The 24,527-nt window shown below is 39.0% G+C and overlaps 1 protein-coding gene across 1 annotated transcript in view; it reads left to right on the top strand.

Moving 5' to 3' along the window:
• The window catches only part of MRPL48 (mitochondrial ribosomal protein L48), a 48,245-nt gene that overhangs the window by 10,876 nt on the left and 12,842 nt on the right, over positions 1–24,527 (top strand). The window contains exon 4 of the mRNA XM_063094572.1: positions 9,848–9,936. Within this exon, the coding sequence (XP_062950642.1) occupies positions 9,848–9,936 (89 nt within the window). The remainder of the gene's footprint in view (positions 1–9,847; positions 9,937–24,527) is intronic.

Below are 24,527 nucleotides of genomic sequence, written 5' to 3'. Positions count from 1 at the left end.
GATATAACAACTACAATTACTTGAAGTTGATACAACAAGCAAACAGAAAGGACATTGTTGAGGGGGAGGGAGGAGAGGGAGGAGGGAGGGAGGTTTTGGTAAGGGGCAACAATAATCAACCACAATGTATATCGACAAAATAAAATTAAAAAAAAAAAAAGATAATTTAAAAAATGAAACAAAAAATAAATAAAATAAAGTGTAAAGCTTTTTTATTATTAACATTGAGGGTATATTTGTAGCAATAAAAACATCAATAATAATTATAACTAAGATTTTGTACCAGAAAAAAAAAAAAAAAAGAGGATACAGTCCTTGCCATTTAGAAGCTTGCAGTCTTGTAAGAAATAATTTTTCCTCCAAGAATAATACAGTGAACACTTCTATATCCACTGCTTAGATTCAACTGTTGTTAACATTTTGTCACATTAGCTTTCTTTATCAGATATTATGATACTTCACCTCTAAATACTTCAGCATGCATTTCTACAAATAAGGACTTTCTCTATGTTCTGTTAAAGAAACATAGTACCATTATCATACCCAATAAGGTTGATAATAATGCCCCAATATAATCTAATACTCTATCCATTTTCTCAGTTGTCCTCAAAATGTCTTTTAGGGTGTTGCTTTTAACCAGAGGCTAATGAAATTTCACACTTTGCTTTTCCCTGTTTGTCTCTTTAATCTAGAACAGTTCTGCTACGTTTTTTTCATAAAACAGTGATTTTTTTTATGAGACCAGACCATTTGTCTTATGAAATGTCCTCTCTTCTGTATATCTGATTATTTTCTCATGATGTGGTATAACATGTTCTTCTGTTCCCTTCCTACAAACTGGAAGTTAGACCTGAAAGCTTGACTAGATTCAACTTAAACAGTTTTACCAAAAAATCTTTATGGCTAATGTTCTGAATTTCATATTGCATCCTATCAGGAGGTTTAAAAAAATAACTATGAATATCTGATTATAAAAGTGAAAGACATTTATCTTAGAGAATATAGAGAATAAATACATACACATAGACACACACACAAGAAAAAGCTGAAAAAGAAGAATGTAAGATTATTGCTTAACATTTTGCTTTTATCCTATCAGGTCTTTTTCTCTGTCATGAAATTTTATATATATTTTTCTTATTCTGTGTGTGTGTGTATTGTCTTGTAGTAATGGGAACAAATGATATATAATGCTTTATAATCTGCTTTCTTCTTCACTTAATCTGTGGTGAACATGTTTATATTAAAATAAATATCTATATCATTACCTTGTCTTTTTTTTAAAAAAAGGCAAGTCAAGTGAAGCAGTAGGATAGATATATCATTGTTTTGAAAGGCTGCATAGTTCTGTATTAAATGGAACAGCTGGCCAGTTAAGAACAACTGTGGGGGGAAGAACATGTTGAGTTGGAGTGCCTTTGTGGAAAAAATATTACGTAGGCCATTGGATATATTGATCTTGAGCTCAGAATACAGGTCTGGGTTGAAACTATAAATTTGGAAGTCATCATTTTGTCAATTTTAATTGAAGCCATGGGAGTGAATGAGATCACCTAAGGAGCAAAGGTAGAGAAGAGATCCAAGGATCAGTTCCTGAGGAACTTCAACATTAAAAAGTAGGGTAGAGGGTGAAAGTGACAGCTAATAAGGTTGAGAAAGGGAGGCCAAAGTGGAGAAAACCAAGATAGTATAGTTTCATGGCAGGCAAGAAAAAAGAGTTTCAAGAAGGAAAGGGTAGTCAACCACAGTTTCAACTGTGTGCTGCTGAGAGATCAGGAAAGATAGGAACTTAACAATATTCCTTGGATTTTAGCAACATAGAGGTCATGATTGACCTTAGGGAGAGCAATCTGTGCAGGTCGGGTGGGGTGGATTGTGGAAACCAACCATGAATTAACAAGTGAATGAGAGTTTAGGAGTTAAAGAAGGCTACTGTAGCCCAGAAAAAAGCTTTTAAGAAGTTTGAGACTGAATGGGAAAGAATATTGGTGGGAGCTGGTGAGGGATGTGAGATTGAGGAAAGATTTTTTAAAAATAGTTATTTTTCTCTTAATTATATTTTTTATCTTGAAAGATATAAAAATATAGAAAAGTAAGAAAAGATAATATGTCAAATAAACCCAGAATTGGCAACTATTAAAATGTCAGATTTTCATTGTCTTTTGTGTATTAAAAAAAAAAAAAGTTTATGTTCAAATCTCCTTTATTCTCTAGCCTTGATCTCATCTCTTAACCCCTCAATCAGAGGCAAAGTTTATTTTGAACTGAAATATATTCTGAGGAAGTTTTTTTTTTTTTTTTTTTAAACAACAAATTACTATTAAAATCATCAACTGTTAAAAATTGGAAATGTATGCATATGGATGCATTTGGTTAAAATAGATATAAACCATACAAAAGGGTATATGATGAAGTTAAAGTTTCTTCCTCTTTACCAGTCTTACTCACCAGTAGTATCTACTTAGAGCAGTTTCTTGCATATTTTTCAGGAAAGTTTTATCCATATATGAAGATATATATTATGTGTGCGTATGACTGTATCTTAGTGCTAGACATTTAGGTTGTTTTTAGTTTTTTGCTGTTTCAAAAAATGCTGCAGCAACCATTTTTATATATCTTTGCAAACCTGTTCCCATACATTTGTAAGATAATTCCTGGAATTGAAAGTGCTGAGTCAATGGATTATGAATTGAAAATTTTGGTAAATAAATATTGCCAGGTTTCCCTTCAGAGAAGTTGTATTAATTTACATTTCTATTTTCTGGCTCAGACTGGGTTTTATAAAACATTTCATTTTTTTGCTAGAAAAACTGTGTCTCTTTGTTTTAATTTGCATTTCTTGACAGAGTTTGTCATCTTTTCATGTTTATTGGCCCATTTGTATTTCTTTCCTAATGAACTGCCCATTTATATTTTTTAATCATTTTTCTATTGTATTGTTTACTTGTTCATTTTGATTTGTAAGAACTTTTTTTTTTAAAAAGATGACCGGTAAGGGGATCTTAACCCTTGACTTGGTGTTGTCAGCACCACGCTCAGCCAGTGAGCTAACCGGCCATCCCTATGTGGGATCCGAACCTGTGCCCTTGGTGTTATCAGCACCGCACTCTCCCGAGTGAGCCACAGGCCGGCCCAATTTGTAAGAACTTTTAATACGGTTCTTATATATTAAGAAAATTAGCATTTTTCAGTTCTATATGCTTTGTATTTTTTCTAGTCATCTATCCCTTGACTTTCCTTTTGTATTTTTTTTGCTGAACAGAAGTTTTAAATTTTTATATATGTTTATTAATCTTTGATTTCTAGATTGTGTTTAATGCTTAGAAAGATCTTCTCTACTCCCAAGATTATTTTTAAAAATTCTTCATCTTATCCTCTGCTATTGTTTTTTCCTTATGGTCCATTTGCAATTAGAATTGGAGTAGGGATACAGTTTTTACCCCCAGATGGGTAGTCAGTTTTATCAACATTTATTGAAACGTCCATTTTTTGGCCTGTAGATTTGAGAATGTCACTTTTATCATATACTAAGTTTCAATATAGATGTGGGACTATTTTTTTACTTTGTTTCATTGATCTGTCTGAGTACTAGATGCCAGTATCAAACTGTTTGATACTCTTGGTTACTATAGTTTGTAGCACATTTTAGTATATGGTAGCTGTGTAATTCTGACATTTTTTGTTTTATTTTGTTTTTAAAGCTGAGATCAAATACGGCATGTTAAATACTATTGAAAAAGAACCAATAGAGATCCTTTTGAAAAGAGAGGTGCGGGATAATAGCATAATTTACCCAAACATTTCCCATTTGGAGAAATTGAAGTTGTCTCCAAGGTTTTGCAAGGTAAACAACACTATGATTAACATCCTTTTGTACATTAATATTTGTGCCTTTGTCTGATTATTTGTTTAGGATACATTTCTAAAGGCGAACTATTGGGTCAAAGGAAATGCACATTTTTAAAGCTATCAATATATATTACCAAATTGCTCTCCACAAAGGTTGTCCCATTTTGTATATTTCTTTGATATTTGAGAATCCCTTTTTATACATTCATCAACCTTGAGTGGTATTATTTTAAGTATTTGCTAATATTACAGGTTAAAAAATGCTATCCCTTGTGTTTATAGTTTGCTTGTCTTTGATTACTAGTTGGTCGAACATATTTTCATATATTTACTGGCCATTTATCTTTTTCTTTGCCCATTTTTAATTTGCAGTCAGGGAATTCAAGTCCCTAGAATGCTCCAAGGCACAGAGTAACTCGCAAATGTTGGCTCATCAAGATAATTCCACTTGAAAGGACACAGCTTTGTTTGCATTTTTCATAGGTTCTTTGAGATATTTTTAAAGTGAGAAATTTCAAAACTGAATTATAATGATGTTCAGAAAAGAAGAGTAGAGAGACTGTCCTGTTCCTTCCTTCACCCATCCACTCTGTGTGTGGGCCCTGGGTACCATGCCAGCTGCTGTATCCAAGGATGGGCCTGATTATGGTGACCATCTCTTTCTTATTGATTTAAATACAGACAGGTAGAAGTAAATATAAAAAAGAGATATACAGTGGTTAAATGAAGGGAACTTAGAGTGCTCTCATTACAGCATGAGCAAAAAGGTAGAGTCAGAGAAACATGTTCTATTCAAGTCCAAGTATCTCAGTGTAATTAGAAGAACTGAAAGAAGTCTGAAAAGAAATTTTGAAGAAAGTGGGCAGCCACCAGGGACGAATCATTGCAGGTTGTTTTGGTAAAATATCTCAAAAACCTGTTTTTGTCTTGTTTTGTTTCATTTAAATATACACTTACTGAGCACATGCTGTTTGCCAGGTGCTGGCATTGTATCTGCCCTTGAGGGACTTAATACTCTACTGAATGACGGGAATATCCTGTAATTAGACTCTTGGCTAGAGCTACCCCAGTTTTTTCCTCTTTCCCTACCTGCATAGCCCCGCTAAAATGCTTGTTACAATTGTGAAGGAGAAATAATTAAAACAAAGTTGTTTACCCCCATCCTGGATTGAAGGGTTTAGTTCCCAGTTTAGGACATTGAAGGATGGTTGTCTCTGGCATATATAAAGGAAAGGGGAGTATGTGGGAGAAGTCAGTATGTGATTACATCTTATAATTGTGGTAATTGAAAGATTTTCAAAGCCTCCTTTTGAAACCCTGAGGTTTTGTGTCTTCCTTCAGTGAAGAGTTGCCTTTTCTGTCAGGAGGCTGCAATGTTAATGTGACAGCAGGAAACCCAGCTCAATGACACAAGCAGGGGTTCGGGGGGGTGGGGGGGGTGGGGGGGGTGGAATCCAGTTGAACTTACTGGAAATCAAAGGCTTTCAAATTGGTAAATTTTATAATTAAAACAACTGGCTAATTAACCACTGGTAATTTGACCAAAACCTTTCATTTAAGGGGAAAAATGGTTAATTTAACGGTGGTTTGAATCACCGTCTTAATTAATCAGCTGCTCTAATTATAGGAACCAAATTTGAAAATGCCTCCTTGCCAAGGAATTCCAGTAGATGAGAGGCTGAAGCAAGCCTTTGCAGCACTTTCACTTAAGGTGTGTCATCATCTCAAAGATCAGTTTTGGTTCTGCTTTTTGAAACCACTGGTGGGTGATTGAATTTCTGTGTACTTAAAGATAGTGATTGGCATCTGAGTTTTCTTTCTTATTTGCACAAAATGTTTTATTATATAACGGAGGCATGAGAGAGATATAGAACTGTGATGATCTCTTGATGATAAACTCTTGATGGTCCTTGTATATTTAGGGCAGAAGAAGAGTTTCACAGAAGTGGTGATATTTGAGCTGGCCAGAGGCTGTGTAGAATTTCATAGTCAGAGGTGCAGTCCCAGCAGGCGGGGACAGCCCAGCAAGGCACAGGGGCACAAAAACTGAAGGGTCTAGCTCTGTGGCTGGAGAGCAGGGTTTTAAAGGCCTAGAAGAGTGGGAGAATGAGATTAAAGAACTAGATTATAGTTTAGAACTAGATTATAAAATCAAGATCCTTAAATACTTACCTAAGAGGTTTGAACTTTGGGCAGTGGAAAACCATCAAACATTCAAAAATATGGCAAAGACCTTCTCTGTCTCATTCATTGTTGTCTCTGTTGACAAATAGTAAGTACTTAAAAAAATTGTATGTGTGCAATGAATAAATGGTTAAATTAATGAAAGAGAATAACATGATTAAATTTGTGTTTTAGAAGGGTTAATCTGGGCCGGCCCCGTGGCGCACTCGGGAGAGTGTGGCGCTTGGGTGCGCAGCGGCGCTCCTGCCGCGGGTTTGGATCCTATATAGGTATGGCCGGTGCACTCGCGATCCCCTTAACGGTCACCAAAAAAAAAAAAAAAAAAATAGAAGGGTTAATCTGTTAGCTCTAGAAATGCAACAGAGAGGAGGAGTGTGGGTACAGGGAGACCAATGACAACAGTTTAGCTGGGGCTACCCCTTTAATCTCCTAACTCTTCTATGTATACTCTTTCTCCCACTCCCTTCTCACAACAACCAAAATGATCTTTTAAAAACATATATTGGACATAGTTCCCCAGCTTGTGGCTGTTGAGGATGACATCCAAACCCTTAACAAGGCTCAGCATGGTTGGTTCCAACCCACCACTCACTCAAGTCTCTTTGGTGCTCTCTGTGTCCCTCTCACTTTGCTTTAGCCACTCTGACAGCCTTTCTGTTCCTTGAATGTGCCAAGCTGTGTCTGACATTAGGACCTTTGCACATGCTGTTTTCTCTTCCTGGAACACTCGTCCTGTTTTTCATCCAGTAATCTTCTTTTTGCCTTTCAAGTCTCATTTATTTTGTTTTAATTAATTAATTAATTAATTAATTTTGGTGGCTGGCCAGTAAGGGGATCCAAACCTGTGACCTCGGTGTTTTTATAAGGCTGCAGCATAACTTTTTTTTTTTTTTTTTTTTAAGACAGGGACCACGGAAATAGGAAATGTGGGCCATTTGTTTTCTTTTTTTTGGCGGCTGGCCGGTATGGGGATTCAAACCTGTGATGTTGGTGTTACTAGTACTATGCTTTCCCAAGTGAGATAACTGGCTAGCCCCTTACTTTTTAATAGATAATACATGTACATGGAACAAACCTTAAAATATACAAACGAGAGTATAAGTTAAAAAGTAAGTCTCTGTATCTCTTCCCTTCCTTCTAGCCACTTGCTTTTCCTCCATGGGGATAACCACTATTACCATTTTCTTCTGAATTCTGGTCTCAGTTCAAATGTTACTTTTTCAGAGAAGCCTTCCCTGATACTTTATTATTCTAAAATAGGTCCACCTATTGTATTGCCTTAGCACTGTGTGCTTTTTGTTTTTATCATTTATCACAATTTGTAATTTTATATTTATTTTATAACTGTTCTGCTAATGACTTCCTCTTCCCAGTAGACTATAAGCTCCATAAGGAGAATTCTGTGGGCCTTGTTCACTGTTATATCCCAAACTCTTTGCCTGGTGTCTGGCATATCATAAGTACTCAATTCTCTAAGCTTATTTCTCACCACCCTGCGCCTCATGCTCTGCTTTGAAATTCTCTCTGGCTCTTCCTGTCTCTCTCTACTGTGTTTTCTCCTCACTAGCTCTTACTTATTCTTCAGGTTTTACTTAAAAGCCACCTGCTCTAAGAACCCTTTCCTTATACCTCAGGTCAGCCCAAGTGCCCCTCTCATGTATAGCCCCTATCATAGATAGTCCTTATCACCCTGCATTGATATTACTGTCTTTCTCCCTAGGTAGGTTCTGTATTTCAGGGACTTGTCTTTGTTTATTGTTGTAGCTTCAGCTTCTAGGGCAGAGCTTGGTACCAAACAGGCCTGCTATGGATAATAGGTTAGCTGTATACTGCACAAACGAGGGTACAATTGTCACTGGCTACCCTAATGGGTAATAATAAGTATTTGTTGAATGAATGAACATACTTTGGAGAGTTCAGTGCTTTTTAGGAGGTCATATTTTGAGGTCATAATAAAATCTTGTTGGATGAGATTCATTTGCAAGGCTCTGGTCTGAAGATCATTATGTACCCATCAAGGAGATCTGGCTATCAATCCTGGCTGAGGCCTCAGGTTGTAGAGTCTAGAGCCCAAAGTCTCAGAGGTCAAAGGTCTTAAATAGACAGAATTGGGGCAGCAGCCAAGAAGACATCTCAGTTATGTGCAGTGCTCTTTGGGAACTCCTGGCTGAAAATACCTCATTCTTCCTTGCATGGTAAACTCTTATGCCTCTTTCAAGAACACAGCTGTTACCTCTTCTGAACCTATTTCCCTGTATCCTGCACCCCCAACCCAAAGGCAGAGTTAGAATTTCCTTACTCTGGGCAGCCACAACATTGCTCATATCTCTATTAAAGTACTTTGTATACTGTAAGGTAATTATCTGCTTTTCCATCATCCTTCTCCAGTATACCTTGAGTATCTCAAGGGAAAGTAGCATATTTTATTCATCTTTGTAACTGTCCCAGTGTCTATTCAGTTTGTTGGCATGTAATCATAAATGTGGACTAATGCATATCATGGAAGGGATCCAAGATGTCCTTTGATTGTCCTGATGAAATAGTGTGGATTGTAAACGCATGGAAGTTCTCTGAAGCCAGGACTCTCTCTATTGGCCAGGCACAGAGCAGACCTTCTTGGAAGCCTGTTTTACAAAAGAGGGGTAACCTTTTTTGTAAAGAAAGAAACCTTTCTCTTGATGTCACTTAGACTTCTCCACACCATCTTGAGTTTAGCTCCCCACAGAGTGGTGACCCCGAGGAGAGGAGAGGAGGACCAAAGAAGCATAGAAGAAAGGGAGCAGAACCTAGGACTAGTGCTTCTCCAGAAAGTGGAGAGTGAGCAGGAAAGACAGGCAGACATAGCAGACCTGTGTAGGGCTGGTTCCAGTGGAAGGGTGGAGATGAGCAACTGAGATCAGAGCTAGGAAAGATCAGGTCTAGCTAGATTTTGAATTCTAGAGATTCAGGTGTTATGACCTAGTGGTTACAGACACAGGCTGTTCAGTCAGATGGACCTGAGTTTAAATAGCAGTTCTACCCCTTACTTGCTGGATGACCTTGGTCATTTCACCAAATTTTTTGAACTACCAATTCTTCTTTATTTGTAAATGAAGATAATAATGAGGATTAAAGGAGAATTTGTATGTATGTATATGTATGTATGTCTGTGTGTGTATGTATGTATGGAAGCATGATATGGACAGCAAGTCCTTCCTTGAAGGGGGATCGGGGTGGCACTTCTCTGGGTCTACCACAGCATATATGTGTACAGAGATCCTATTTTTTACCTAGTAGTAGCATACATACACACTATTCTATACCTTAGGTTTTGGTTTTTATTGTTGTTCACTTAACCATATACGTTGGAGAATGTTCTATGTCAGCACAAATAAATCAAATTAGATAGATTTTAAAACTTATGGAACTCTGCAGTCCTACTCTTTGCTGGTGTTATTTTTGCTGCCTGTCTTTTTCTCTGTACAATCCCCCTTAAAAAACTTGAGAAGGATTATTTCCTATTGAGGAAAAAGAGGAGATAAGAGCTATATGAGAATGTGTTTTGTCCCTCTATCACCAGTGACTTCAGCAGGAGAGAATTTCTCAAAGAAAGATGAGTGATGGAGATTGGATATATTCTAGGGGCCAAAAGGAGAGAAAAAGTGGACAGACTTAGAATCAGTCCAGGATGAAGAAATATCTATGGTTCTTTAAACCAAGAAGAGGCCTTCTACCGCCAAATATTCCCAGTTCTACAGTCGAGAATTTGTTTCCTCGCATATGAACTATCTGTCCCTGGAGAACTTAGAAACAGGTTTGTCTTATTTTCTTTTAGGTGGCATTCTACTGAGTACCAGTCGGCACTACAAATCAAAGCCCACCCATGGCATTGGAAGATACAAGCATCTCATTAAAGCACAAGAGGTAAGGGTTAGGGAGAGTCCTTTAGAAAAGGGCAGTGTGCAGCTTTTGCAAAGACCTGAACAGCAGATATGCATAGGGTGGATATTATTGGAGCTGCAGAGGATAGCAAGTTGCCCGTTAGTCCTCTCTAGTTATTTAGTTTGGGATTATCCAGACTGGAAATGTTTCTACCAGCTTCCAATCTTGTTCCTAGGCCAGGGTATGACAGTGAAAAGCAAATGGTTTGGTTTTATTATTTATGATACTTTTTATTTTTATTTATTTATTTTTGGAGGCTGGCCGGTACAGTATTTGTGATACTTTTTATTTATTTATTTTTATGTTTTTGTGATACTTTTTAAAAAATATCTTCTTAGTACTTAGTTCAGTATGGACCTCAGAGTGGAAATGATAAATTCAGCACATCTCCCATTATTTCTGTCTCCTTTGCAGGGGTCCAATACCACTGTATTTGGGCCTCAGCAGCTACCAAACTTGTCATATTCTCCTGAGCATCATCCTTATATCAAGGAATTTCATGAGAAGAACATTGCCACACCTGAGGCCTGTATCAGGCAGGTTCCCAGCAGGAAACAAATGCCCTACTAAAACTGTTTCTTTGTAGTGAGAAGAATACTGAATTAGAAAACTTGTGTTCTAGGCTTGGTTCGGCTACTTTTCAGCTTTGTGATTTAGGGTAAGTTAACTTTACCCCTCTAGGCATGCTGAACTGTATGTAAAATGTTTTCTGTATGTAAATTTTTCTGGGAAGAGAGTCCATAGCTTTTATTAGACTCTAAAAAGATTGAGAAACTTTGGATTAGAATATCTGTAAGAGTCTTTCAACTTGGATATCATTTAACTCCATGATGCTATAAAATATTTATTGAACATTTATTATGTGCTAGGTACTATTGATGCCTTGCCTATTCAGAATGGGTTGAAAAATAATTTTATGAATGAATGAACTAGACCTGGTTCATGCTCAGAGGGAGCTGGTAAACCAGCAGAGATAACACACAGATAATTATGCTCTCAGGTAGAAAGTGACAAGTGCTAAAAGGAAGACAAAAAGTGCTATTACAATTCAGAAAAAGGAGTGACTTACACCCTTGCCGAGTTGTGACACCTTAGAGTAAGCTGGAATTGTTTTATTTTGGGACATTCCCATTGTAAAAGTTCCACATAAATTAGCAGGAAATAAAATTAGTTTTGTTGGGGTGAAGTTTTTGTTTGTTTTTGCTGTTTAAAAAAATTTCTTTGGATTATCTCCATACGATAATTTTCTTTTTTTTTTTTTTTTTTTTTTTTTTTTAAAGGATGACCGGTAAGGGGATCTCAACCCTTGGCTTGGTGTTGTCAGCACCACGCTCAGCCAGTGAGCAAACCGGCCATCCCTATATAGGATCCGAACCTGTGGCCTTGGTGTTATCAGCACCGCACTCTACCGAGTGAGCCACAGGCCGGCCTCATACGATAATTTTCTGCATATGCCATACTCTGACCTGCTCCTCACCTTGGTTTGAAAGGAAGCTTAATGCCATCTTTAAAGTCATCTGTCCCCTATCTTCCTCTCCAGCCTCTTCTCCCATGTCATGGATACCATGATTTAACTGTACTGGGCCTCTTGCTTTTCATCCAAATCATCATATTGTTTCAAGGCCTCTCATATGCTTTTTGGTCTACTTGGAAGACATTTTCCTCTTCTTCACCTGGCTAATTCTTCTTCAATCTTTAAATCCCAGTGAGGAAGCAGGGTAAGGAGGAACACAAATCTCCCTTTCTGAGAAACCTTCCTAAATTCCCCTATTGGGTTACTTGTCTTACCATGAGCTGCTAGAGTTTCTTGTGCTTCCTTTGTCCTGGGAGTTACTGCTCTGTGTTTTAACTGTCTGTTCTGAAGACTATCTCCCTTTCTAGATTGTGAGGTCCCTAGGGGTAGAGGTCATGTCTCATTTTTCTCTGAATCTTCAGTGTCCAGCATAGGCCTGACGTCAAGCAGGTGACTGAGCTGAAGTGAAATGCAGTTATTGGAGCTGCCCCGAGGTTTTGTATATCACAGCTAGCAAATACAACCCACTATCTGCAAACAGCTGGCTCCAGATGACCTTGGTTGCTTGAAGGGAGTGGTGCTCCCTTTGGTTAGAGCTATAGGCTTTTTTCTGTTGTCATTCAGTGTCTGAGGGTAGCTAGCACAGTGGTGCTGGATAGTGATGGATGCTGCTCCGGGCTCCTCACATCATGCACAGGACAGCACAATGAAAGCTCTTTGCCAGCTTACGGAGCCTCTGTCCTAAGTCTCTCTTTTACCCCTGTGGAGAATTGAACTGGATAAACTAGAAGGAATTTTGTGTGGCCTCCTTTCTTTCTCTGCCTGAGCCTAGAGCCTACAAGAAATAAGTAGCCAGATTCCTGCCAAGATTTCAATGTGATAGCCAAAAAACAAACAAACAAAAAAAAGCCAGATTCCCAGTTTTTCTCTATGGGTCTCAGTCTGAACCCAACAATCCTGAGATACAGTTAATTCTCATGCTCAAAGTGCCTTGTCCCATTTCTGCTGGTGTAATCTCTTTATTCCTTTTTCCAAAGGTCCTACACTCAGTCTTACGACTCCTGAACCTTGGGAAGGAAAGGCGACATCTACCTCATTTCAGCTTTCCTTGTCAATACTGGTTTTACCTCTTTCTTGCATGGCCTGGTTTATAACTCTAAGTTGGTTCCCATCCCTCCATCCTCTGCCCTTGTCCTTGATGCTTCTCTGAGGAGGTAATGAGAGGAGAGCTAAAAACGAAGCTTCCCCTTGGGTGGCAGTGTGGGGGGGTGATAGCAAACCGTAGTATTCCAGGTCTCTTACAGTATGGACACTACCTCCTCAGTGATTTCCATTTTTGCACACTGTTTCAGGCACGGTTTCTCATACCCCTCTTTCCCGCCTCTGTGCTTTCACACATGCTCTTTCCTGTGTGTGTGGGATGATACCCTTCCTTTTTTCTCTATGGTGCACATCTTGTAAGACCCAGCTTGACTCGTGGCAGGAGGGATCACTTTCAGAGCCTATCTCCAGACTTAGCACTGTGTCTCAATGTGTAGATCTCATTATTCCCTCAAAGGCCCTGCATCATTCTGTTGAATTTAAAAGGCTTCAAGTTTTTTATAGTGATATATTTGATAGAAATAGTAATAATAATAATCCTTCACGTTCGTATAGCACTAGGTCATCTCTCCCAAGACCACTTACTTGCCCTCAGCTGTGGACAACAGCTTCCAGTTTTAGGGTAATAGCAGCTCAGTAATCAGAAAATTGCCAAGAGAAAGATGTGGGAAGTTGAAATGGAGGCAATATAAATTGCTGTCAGTTCGTAGTTGTTTTGTGTTCTTATTTCTAGGCCCTGGGGCAAGAGTGTAAGGATATCTTTAATAACTCAGGCATTTTCCTTCTTCTTTATAGAATGACCCCTAGGAATCAAGACATCTTTTCTCTCAGAAACTTTATTCTGTTTTTCTGTTGACACATAGTGTCTGCCATTTCTTTTTTTTTTTTTTAAGATGACCGGTGAGGGGATCTTAACCCTTGACTTGGTGTTGTCAGCACCACGCTCAGCCAGTGAGCTAACCGGCCATCCGTATATGGGATCCGAACCCGGGGCCTTGGTGTTATCAGCACCACACTCTCCCAAGTGAGCCACGGGCCAACCCGTGTCTGCCATTTCTGACACCTATTTATTTTGTTATAGCACCCATATATAGATCAGCTCTCACAGCCACAAGTCTGTAAGGAGACTGGAATCATTCCCAGAAAAAACAGCAGGTCACAATCACTTTATGGTAACAGTCCTAGCTCCCTAGGAACAAAAAGATTGGTTTTGCAGGCCTAGTGACTAGATGTGGATTATAGGATTGGCTTAGGGAGGGCTGTTTTATACTAGGATCCATGTTTTCCCTCAAGTCTGCTTCTTGTAACTCACTGAGAAGAAAAATCATCATTGATGGTTTGAGCATCTCCTGTGTGCCAGGCACTGTGCTGAGCATTGGTGATGCTCAGATAAATGCAACGTAGTCTCTTCCTACAAAAAGTACACAGTCTGCTGGGAAAGTCAGTGCTCAAAAATATAACTAAATACACATGGTAAGTGCTTTATTAGGGGAATAAACTAAATATCAGGAGAGCAAAGATAAAGAAGCAATTCTTTCATCATGTTATACATGGCAAATACAATTTTATTTGTTAAGTTTTAAAGAAAGGAAGGAGGGAGGGAGGGAAGTAATGAGGCAATTCTCCCTATGAAGGTGTCACAGTATTCAGCGCAACAAACATTTATCAAATGCCACCTGTATTTTTGGCACTAGGTATGTAAAGTTGAATCGGATACTCCTCTAGGAGTACCTAGTTGCTTGGGGTGGCTGGTAACACTGGACTGTAAAGAACATAAAATAGTTCTTCGGGGCTTTTCCATGCACAGGGCATGACTCCTATGAAGACCTGACTCTTTGCCTGTGCCATTAGAGATCCTGGTCTCCAACCCACCAGGAATCTCACCCTGCTTCACCTGTTCTGTCAAAGTACAACTGTCAGATTTTTAGAGGGATTTATTTCTGATATGAATAGGAGCAATGATCCGTTTCCATTTTCAAAGTGCTTTCACATTCATTATTTCAATGTCTTGCAAACCAGATGTCCTTGGAACACTGGTGGTCCTAGAGCTGAATCTCTCCTCAAGTTTTATAACAGTCTTTCCCATTTCAGAAAAACATTAAATGAATGGGTAGAATTTTCTAAATTTCAAGTTTTTTCTCCCATCACTTTCACTTGATGAAAAGAAATATTTAATATTGCTGGGCCCTAGTAATAGAAAGATGAGACATAGTACCTTCTTATATGAACTGAGATAGTGGTTTGGCTACCATAATAGAGAGATCCACAATAATAGGGGCTTATACAAGATAGAAGTTTATTTCTCTCTCACATAAAAGTATTAGTAGGTACGCCAGCTTTTTGTTTTGCTATATTTATCATACTGTTTCTATGTCATCATCTGAGATGGCTGCTCCCTCTCCAGCTGTCATGTCCACATTCCAGCCAGCAGGAGGGGGAAAGGGGAAGCAGTGAACATGTTTCTTGCCATTAAGAGTATGTGCAAGGCATTATGCACATCATTTCTGTTCATGCCCCACTGGCCAGAACTCAGCCATATCACCATACCTAGCTAGCTACAAAACTGGTTAAGAAATGTCATTTTTATTATGAATCGTCATGTGCCCAGCTAAAATCCAGCAGTTCTGTTATTAAAGGAAAAAGAGGGAATAGATACTGAGGAAACCGGCAGGCTCTGCACGGTGTTTTTAGAGGGAAAGACAGAGGTTAAGAGAAATGTTTTGGAATTAGGCAGACCTGAGTTAAAGATTCAGCTCTGATATTTACTAGTTGTGTGTCCTTGGGTATGTTACTTTTCTAAGCCACAGTTTCCTTGGCTTTAACTAGGAAATTATACTTCTCAGTGTTGTTGTAAGGAGTAAGTTAAATGGGAAAATTATAAGATTTAGCACAGTGTATGAAACATAGTGCCCATAAGTGGTGATGATGACGAAGATGATAGCATAGGCACTCCTTTTACAATCCCGTAGCACACTATTGTCCTCCTTCAAAACATGCATCTCCTTATAATTACTTGTTCTGTATATGCCTTTCCCAGTAGATTGCAAGCTTCAGAGAGCAGGGACTATGGCTGGCTTATGTACTATCATATCACTAATGCTAACCATCTGGCTCATCACCAGTGTCAGTATATATTTGTTAAATAAGTGAATACATGTGGTAAGTGACAGTTGTGAATGGAGGGGACACTGTGGGAGCACATAGGAGAGTTATTTGACACATTGTGAGGAATTGGAAGGCTTCCTGGAAGAGCCTGAGCTGAGTCTTTTTTTTTTTTTTTTTTTTTTTTTTGTCGTTTTTACGTGACCGGCACTCAGCCAGTGAGCGCACTGGTCATTCCTATATAGGATCCGAACCCGCGGCAGGGAGCGTCGCCGCGCTCCCAGCGCAGCACTCTACCGAGTGCGCCACGGGCTGGGCCCCTGAGCTGAGTCTTAAAAAATGAGTTTCTCACAGAGAGGGTGTGTGTGTGTATTGTGGGGGGTGGGTAGTCAAAGTCTATGCAGGAAGGGAAAATGTTCTGGGCAAAGGTGAATAGATGTTGATCCTGCAGATGCAGTTGGGAAGCTTTCAGCATGTTGTTAATCCTAGAGTCTCAAGTGGGCACTAGCGGGTGAAGGGAGATGAGACCTGAGAAGTAGGCAGGTCTGGATCAACCTTTTTAAAGATACCATTTATTGAGTAACTTCTATACACCCTTATGTGTCATGCCAAAACCTCAGGGGTACTGACTCTGCTCAGTGCCCTTTCAGCTGCGCCCGCCTGAGGCGGTTGCTCTCAGGTTCCCCTTCGGGATTTAATCAGCATGGTGCTGGCAAGGTAGCTTGTGTTGAACTTGCCTCACACAGGGGAAGTGGGCCGCTCATTATGATTAGATTGAGAGGATCCGTTCTTTCATCTTTGTCTTTCTCTCTCTGGAGTCAGCTCCTTGAGGGCTGGGACTATGTTTTCTTTTCTTTTTCTTTCTTTTTTTTTTTTTTGTCTTTTTCGTGACCGGCACTCAGCCAGTGAGTGCACCGGCCAGTCCCATATAGGATCCGAACCCGCGGCGGGAGCATCGCCGCGCTCCCAGCGCCGCACTCTCCCGAGTGCGCCACGGGCTCGGACTTGGGACTATGTTTTCTGTTTCTTTGGTGTCTTTCCTTAGAGTGGTTGAACTAGCACTTTGCACACAACAGGTGTTCTTCGTTCTGTAAAGCTTACCAATAGAATACTGGGAGCATGCTTACCTCCAATTTGTAGTACTAATAATGTCCTATCTGTGTGCTCAACCTCTTTTAAAGATACCATTTACTGAGTATTAGATTCCAGGTGCTGTAACTACTATGTACCAGGCTTTAAAAACATTATTTAATTTTATAGTATTACAAATGGTATATTTTATTTAATCCTCAGAATATCTTATAACTATTAAAGACCCTATTTGAGGAATCTGACACTCAGAGAGATTAAATGACTTGCCCAATGGCCAGTAATTTCCAGGGTCAATATCTGAACTGAGGATAGTCAGAATCCTTCCACCATTTATGCTATTTCCATTTCATGTAAATTCACTATATTGATTTTCACAATAACCTTAGCTGTTACAGATGAGGAAACTGAGGCCTAGAGAGGTCACCCAATGTCATACAGTGACTAAGCAGATAAGATTTGAGTCCAGATTTTCTTTGGCTTCCATCTAAGTCTAGTACTCTAGTACTCTAGTACTAAGGCTATACTTCCTTGCCACCCCAATCAGGGCCAGGTCTTCTGTCTATACATCTCATGAGTATGTGACACTGAATTACAAACATACTTGATCTTGATATACCTCACAGCTCATTATGGACTATTCATAGTACCATCACCAAATTATTCAAGTCCCCAGGTGTAAATTTTGTTATTTTCATCACCAGAATTTCTGTAAACTGAATATGCTGCCGGCCTATCAGCCTTTTTGTTTGAGGATTAGGATGATGCAATTCCTTTCCCACTTTATTTCCCTGGAGAATGCCAACTATAGAGATAGACAGTTACTGTCACTTTAGAGGAGACTGCCTGGGCTTGGGGCCACAGACCCAGCTTCCTGCCCTATCTAGACGTAAAGTGGTTACCTTTGCCATTTCCTTACTGTTGTAACCTTAAATGAGTCATTTCCCCTTTCTGGGCCTCAGCTTCTCCCTTGTGTAAAATTAGGAAGGAAGGAGAGACCATTATCTCTAAGATCTCTTCTAGTCTTAACAGCCTGTGATTCTAATTTAATTCCTTCCTCTGTCTGCTCTTTCCCAGCAAAGTTTCCCAGTGCTCTTGTGTAAGTCACTCGCCTTCAGAGGACCTCAGTTTTCTGTCTGAAAAATAAGAATAATAATGTGGACATTACAGTGCAAAAGTGGTTTAGTAATTTATCCCATGGTCCATTTGGGGGACTATAGTGCAATTCTACAGGGACCTAAGGATGGCTACCCTGGTCCATCTCCTAGTGAATCCAGGCTAGTCCCAGGAATGTCTAGGTTTTTTAGTGAACAGTAGTTTATTTTCCCTACCACCTTTCTCCTAGTCTACCTTCCTTCCCTGCCTGGCTGTCTTCCATGTGCAGTAAGGGCGGGCTTTCCCAAACACAGCTCTGCTCATGTACATCCCTTGCACAGATATCTTTAATAGCTCCCCATGGCATTCATGAATCCCTGGACTTGTCAGTAGGAATAGAGAGGACAGAATGGCCGTGAGAAAAATTGTGCAGGTAAAATGACAAACTGGAATCTGGTATTATATGCAGTTAAACTCTTGCTGGCTATGCTGTGCCCTGGCTCAGAACTGAAATATATTATCACAATGGGCTTCTGATGGTGTGGATTGGTCCAGGCAGATCTAGGCCAACAGAGAAAAGCAAGTGAGATGCCAAAAGGGATACTGGAATCAGCTTTCTTTCTTTGTTCCCTTCAAGTGACACCTTTGAAAAGCTCTGGCATTTTCCTTGGTTAAGAAAAGCCTCCCACAGGCTTCAGTGCAACTCCTCCCCTCTCTGCTGGAAAATTTCAGCCACTACTTTTGCATTCAGACTTTAGCATTCTTCACAGCTCTGACTGCAGTGCTGGCTGTCGTGATGAGAAGTCCTGATTGCTGCATTTGTCCATGAGTGTGGTGGGCCCTGAAGAATAGAACCTCCTGCACCTTGACGGCTAGTCTCTAGAGGTTGGCTTGTCACTCACAGCACAGTCTAGCACCCTGGGGTAGCCACCACTGTTAAAAACTGTTTTTTCCCCAGATGCTCACTGCACTTTTCCTACAAATCCACCATTCTCCCAAAACAGTAAAGAGAAACAAACAAACAAACAAACAAAATAAACCCTGACTTTGAGCAGGGACATAGTACATTGAGTCACGTAGTAGGTGAGTTTAAACTTGACTTTCTGGGGCTGGCCTGTGGCTCACCTGGGAGAGTGTGGTGTTGATAACACCAAGACCACGGGTTCGGATCCCTATATAAGGATGGCCAGCTAGCTCACTTGGGAGAGCGTGGTGCTGATAACACCAAGTCAAGGGTAAAAATCTCCTTACCGGTCATATTTTTAAAAATAAAAATAAACAGACAAACTTGACTTTCTGAACTATACCTGCTGATAAGATTTGACTAGCACTTCACCTCTGTGGTCTTCTTTCCAAAAACCCTTAACCCCAGTCTAACCATAAGAAAAACATACAAATTCAGACTGGGGGCATTCTCCAGGACACCTGGCCAATACTCTTCAAGACTGTAAAGGTAAAGAAAAACGAGGAACATCATCTCACAGATCAATGGAGACTTGGCAGACGTGACAACTAAATGCAGTGTTGTGGTACCCTGAATTGGACCCCAGAACAAGAAGAGGGAGTTCATGGAAAAACTAATGAAATCCAAATAAAGTCTGCAGTTTAGTTAATAGTAATATGCAAAGTTGGCATCTTGGTTTTGACAAATACAGTATGCCATAGTAATTTACAGTGTTAACAATAGTGAGATTGGGCCTGGGTTGTACACAAATTCTTGGTCCTATCTTTGTAATTCCTACAAATCTAAATTTATTTCAAAATGTAAAATTCTTTTTTTTTATTGAAGCATAATTGATTATACATGTTTTTTGGGTTCAACGTTGACTACCATCACCTGTGTACAATGTATGTCAATATTATTAGCATATTCATCATTACGAATCATACTTATTCTTTATGCCCCTTATCCAATCTCTCCCCATCCCTGCTGTCTGTCCTCCTCCCACCTCTAATAACCCTAGATTTGTTCTCTCTTTCTGAAAGATTAACTGTTACTCTGTTGATTTGCTGCTTAGATGATCTGTCCAGTGCTGAGAGAGGGGTGTTCAGGTACCCCACTATTATTGTAGAACAGATGCTTCTTGCTTCTTCTATTACTCTAGAGTGGGCTTTGTGGAGAGAGACATCCTCTTCTTTTTTTTTTGGTCTCCGCTGGTGACTCTCCTTGTGTCAATGCAGTCGAGTGGCTGACGGAACCCCTGAATAGTAGCTGTGGCTACTGCTGTGGTGTCTAGCCGCTTTTGTGGCAGCCATGGCTATTGCGGTGGCTGTGGTGGGCCACCCATGTCAATTGGTGTTTTTGGTGTGCTCATTGCCTGGTTGCAGGCGGGGGTGGTGGCCCTTGGCTCCTGCCTCCCGGCAGGGCCCCCCTTTGTTAAGAAGTTTAGTAATGCGGAGGCTACGGTGGAAAAATCCCTGTACTGGGGGTCAGGAGGTCTGGATTTTATTTCTTGGATCTGCTTGTCTGGCTGTGTGACTCTGGGGCTATATTTAATCTCTCTGGGCTTTATATTTTTCCCCTGCAAAGATGAAGAGCCAGGACAAAATCATCTCTACATTCCTTCCTGTTTTAAAATTCTAAAATAGTGATTCATTGCATGTTTTCTCTCTACTAGGCCCTGTGCTAGATATGAGAAATATAAAAATGAAATTAATAATAAAAGTTAATATTTATCAAGTGTTTAAACATGTGCCACAGATTGTATTAACTACTTTACAAAATGTATTTTATTCACTTCTCAAGACATTTATGTAAGATCAGGTCTGTCATTTGTATTACTGACCTTGTGAAAGGAACATTTCTTTTGTCTTCCTCCTGCTTCCCTAAATTGGGTTCCTACTCTCTTAAGCTGACCTGGAGAGCAGCGCCACAGTGTGAGGGAACCACTCCAGGTGCTCTGTCTGGAACAATTCTTCTGCGGCAGCCACTAGACTGTTGGCTGTTAGGTAGGGGTGACTTAAGACATGTAAGTAGAGATAGATTTTTTTTTTCTTGAAAAAACTATTTCTACCAATAACAGACTGTAAATCTCCAATTATTAGGACAGTGTGGTGGTGTCTTAAGGATAGACAAATAACCCAATGGAATAGAATAAAGACTACAGAAACAGATCCACATATCTATGGACACATATAGCATGACAAAGATGACACTGCGGTGCAATGGTGTTGGATCATTTGGGCTGGATGATTATATGCAGAAAAATGACTCTTGATTCCTATTTCACACTGTACACAAAATCACTTAGAAATGGATTGTAGATCTAAATGTAAATGATAAAATGATAAAACTGCTAGAAGATAAAATACAAGAATATCTTCATGATCCTAAGGTAGGCAAAGATTTCTTAAACAAGATGCAAAAATCACTATAACCATAAAATAAATAAATAAATAAATAGGACTACATTAAAAATAACTTCTCATCAAACTTCACTACTAAAAAGTGAGAAGAGAATCTACAGAGAGAAGATACTTGCAGTTACATGCAAAGGATCATATCTAGAATATATAAAGAACCTCTGTAAATCAATGAGAAAGGAAGACAACCCAATTTTCTTTTATTTATTTATTTTTATTGAAACAATTGATTTATACATGTTTTTGGGATATAGAGTTGACTACAGATACTCATGTACAATATGTAATTGTCAAATTAGGATAACTAGCTTATTCATCATTACAGTACGTAATCATTCTTTGCATCCATTAACCAATTTCTCACTGACCCCCTCTTCCCACTTTCCCACCTCTAGTGACCCCAGTTCTGTTCTCTCCTGAGAGTTCAGTGCATTATTGTGATTGTTGTTTCCTTTTTTCTTGTTTCTCTTTCTTTCTCTCTCTCTTTCTTTCTTTCTTATTTATTTATTTAATTTTTAGCTCCCACTTATGAGTGAGAATATGTAGTATTTCTTTTCTGTGCCTGGCTTATTTCACTTAACTTAATTTTCTCCAAGCTCATTCACATTGCTGTGAATGGCAGAATTTCGTTCTATTTTATGGCCAAGTAGTATTTCATTGCGTATATATACTACATTTTCCTTATCCAGTCATCCGTAAATGGACATTTAGGTTGGTTCCATAGTTTGGCTATTGTAAATAGATCTGCAGTAAATGTGGGAGTGCCGGTTTCCCTTCAACATGATGATTTCCATTCCTTTGGGTATATACTCAGAAGTGGGATTGCTAGATCATATGGTAGTTCTATCTGTAGTTGTTTGAAAAACATCCATACTGTTTTCCGTAGTGGCTGTACTAATTTATCGTCACACCAACAGTGTAGAAGGGTTCCCTTTTCTTTGCATCCTCACCAGCATTTTTTATTCTCTGTCTTTTTGATAACAGCCAGTCTAACTGGGGTGAGATGATATCTCAAAGTGGTTTTGATTTGCATTTCCCTGATGATTAGTGATGTTGAGCATTTTTTCATAAATTTGTTGGCCATTTGTATGTTTTCCTTTGAGAAATGTCTATTCAGTTCCTTTGCCCATTTTTTAAATTCGATGATTTGTTTTTTGGGTTTTTTTACTGTTGAGTTTGAATTGACAACCCAATTTTAAAAATGGGCAAAACAAATCCCTGTACCCACCAACTGCCAAAAAAAAAGGGGGTGTGTGTGTGCAAAATACTTGAATAGGCAGGTTATAAAAGACAATATCCAAATGGCCAGTAAACATATGGGAAGATGATCAGGCTCAATACACATAAAAGAAATGCAAATTAAAACCTCAAGGAATTACCACTACATACCCAACAGAATGGCTAAAGCAAACAAACTTTACTAAGTTTTGCAAAAATGTAGAGCAATTGGAACTGATACACTACTGGTGGCAGACTAAATTGTAAACTACTTTGTAAAACTGAGTGTATCTATTAAAGATGAACATATGCATACATTTTAAGTCAGTATTTCAGTTCCCAGGTATAACCCTAACAGAAATACATTTGTTCACTAAAAGATACCTACAGGAACATTGGTATCAGTGCTATTCATAATGGCCCCATACTGGAAACAACCCAAATTCCCACCAGCAGTAGAAAGTATAGATAAATTGTAGCATATTCATCCAGTGGACTACTAGAGCCTTGACAAGGAAAGAAATGCAGTTTCACATAATGCATGATGACTCTTACAAATGTAATGAATGAAAGAAGCCAGACACAAAAAAGAACGTACTGTATCATTCCACTTTCACAAATTTCAGAAACAGGAGAAATAGGGCCGAGCCCGTGGCGCACTTGGTAGAGTGCTGCGCTGGGAGCGCGGCGACGCTCCCGCCGCGGGTTCGGATCCTATATAGGAATGACCAGTGCGCTCACTGGCTGAGTGCCGGTCACGAAAAAACGAAAAAAAAAAGAAACAGGAGAAATAACCCTATGGTTTTATAAGTCAGTATAGTGGTTACCAATTTGGGGGACAGGAGACCTTTTAGGATACTGGTAATGGTCTATTTCCTGTCTAGGATAATGATTATACAGGTATTTTTAATTTGTGAAAAATCATTGAGCTGTGTACTTGTTTATGCATTGTTTTAGTATGAATACTATGTTGCAATGAAAATTTTAAACAGTAGATTTTGAGATTTTGATTTTGAATTGATTAATGGTTTACATTATTAAAATTAAAAATGTATAGGAAAAAATAGTAAAAAAGTTTTCTTGTCCCTATGCCCCAGCCTCCTAGTTCCCTCACTGGCAGCCAGTGATATTAGTATTTTTGTACATCCTTCCAGAGATATTTTTTGGATATGCAAGCAAGCAAGTTTCTATGTAATTACACACATGAGCACACATGCACACACACCCGCCCCATCCCACTCCCATACATCTCTCCCACTCACCCTTTTTATATGTGTGGCAATATGTTGAACACGTTATTTTACAGTTTGCCTTTATCATTTAATTTTTCTTAAAGACCTTTCCACATCAGTTTGGAAAGAAGTTTCTTATTTCTTCTTACAGCTGCATAATTTATTTAACAAGTTCTCCTCTTGATGGGCATTTAGGTCAGATTATTTTCAGTTGACAAACTTTCTTCATCCTGATGTGTGTTGTGTTAAATATCTCTTCCCAGGCCTCATTTTAACTTTTTATAGCAGCAGCCTGCACAGGTTGATATATAGTGAAGCAATCTTTATATGAAAGAGAAAGGTGGAAATAAAATAATTATTTTACCTCTCAGTTCTCAAAAGGAAGGCTGTATAGATTATTACAGAATTTCAGAGCTAGGAGGGCTGTAAGAGAACTAATGCTGAGATTCCTTGCTGTTGATTTCTTTAAGATTCTGATGAGAGCTAAGGATTCTCTACCCACATAAAGTACGTATAAGACACTGCATATGAATTCACAGACCCCTTGAAATTCATCTGTGGGTTCTAGATTAAGAATCTTTTAATTTACAGATCTGGCCCTATCAATTTACAAATTGAGAAACAGAGGGCCAGAGACGGGAAGTAGGTCTCAATACAAGGTAATAGTCACATGTATTCATGTTAAAGTAATGACAACAATATTCTTCGTCCTTGCATTGGTTGATGTCACAACCCAGACTAGCAAAGGAAGCTGCCCATTCCTTCCCAGGAGAACTTCAGCTTGAATCTTCCCAGAAGATTTTTTTCTTTTAATATCAAGATGGTATGATTAAAATTTCTTATATAGTCCTTTGATTTAC

Source organism: Cynocephalus volans, chromosome 4 (assembly GCF_027409185.1).
Source record: "Cynocephalus volans isolate mCynVol1 chromosome 4, mCynVol1.pri, whole genome shotgun sequence".
NCBI classification, from domain to species: Eukaryota; Metazoa; Chordata; class Mammalia; order Dermoptera; family Cynocephalidae; genus Cynocephalus; species Cynocephalus volans.
Note: the sequence above shows the minus strand (reverse complement) of the source record. Positions and strands in the feature narration are given on the sequence as shown.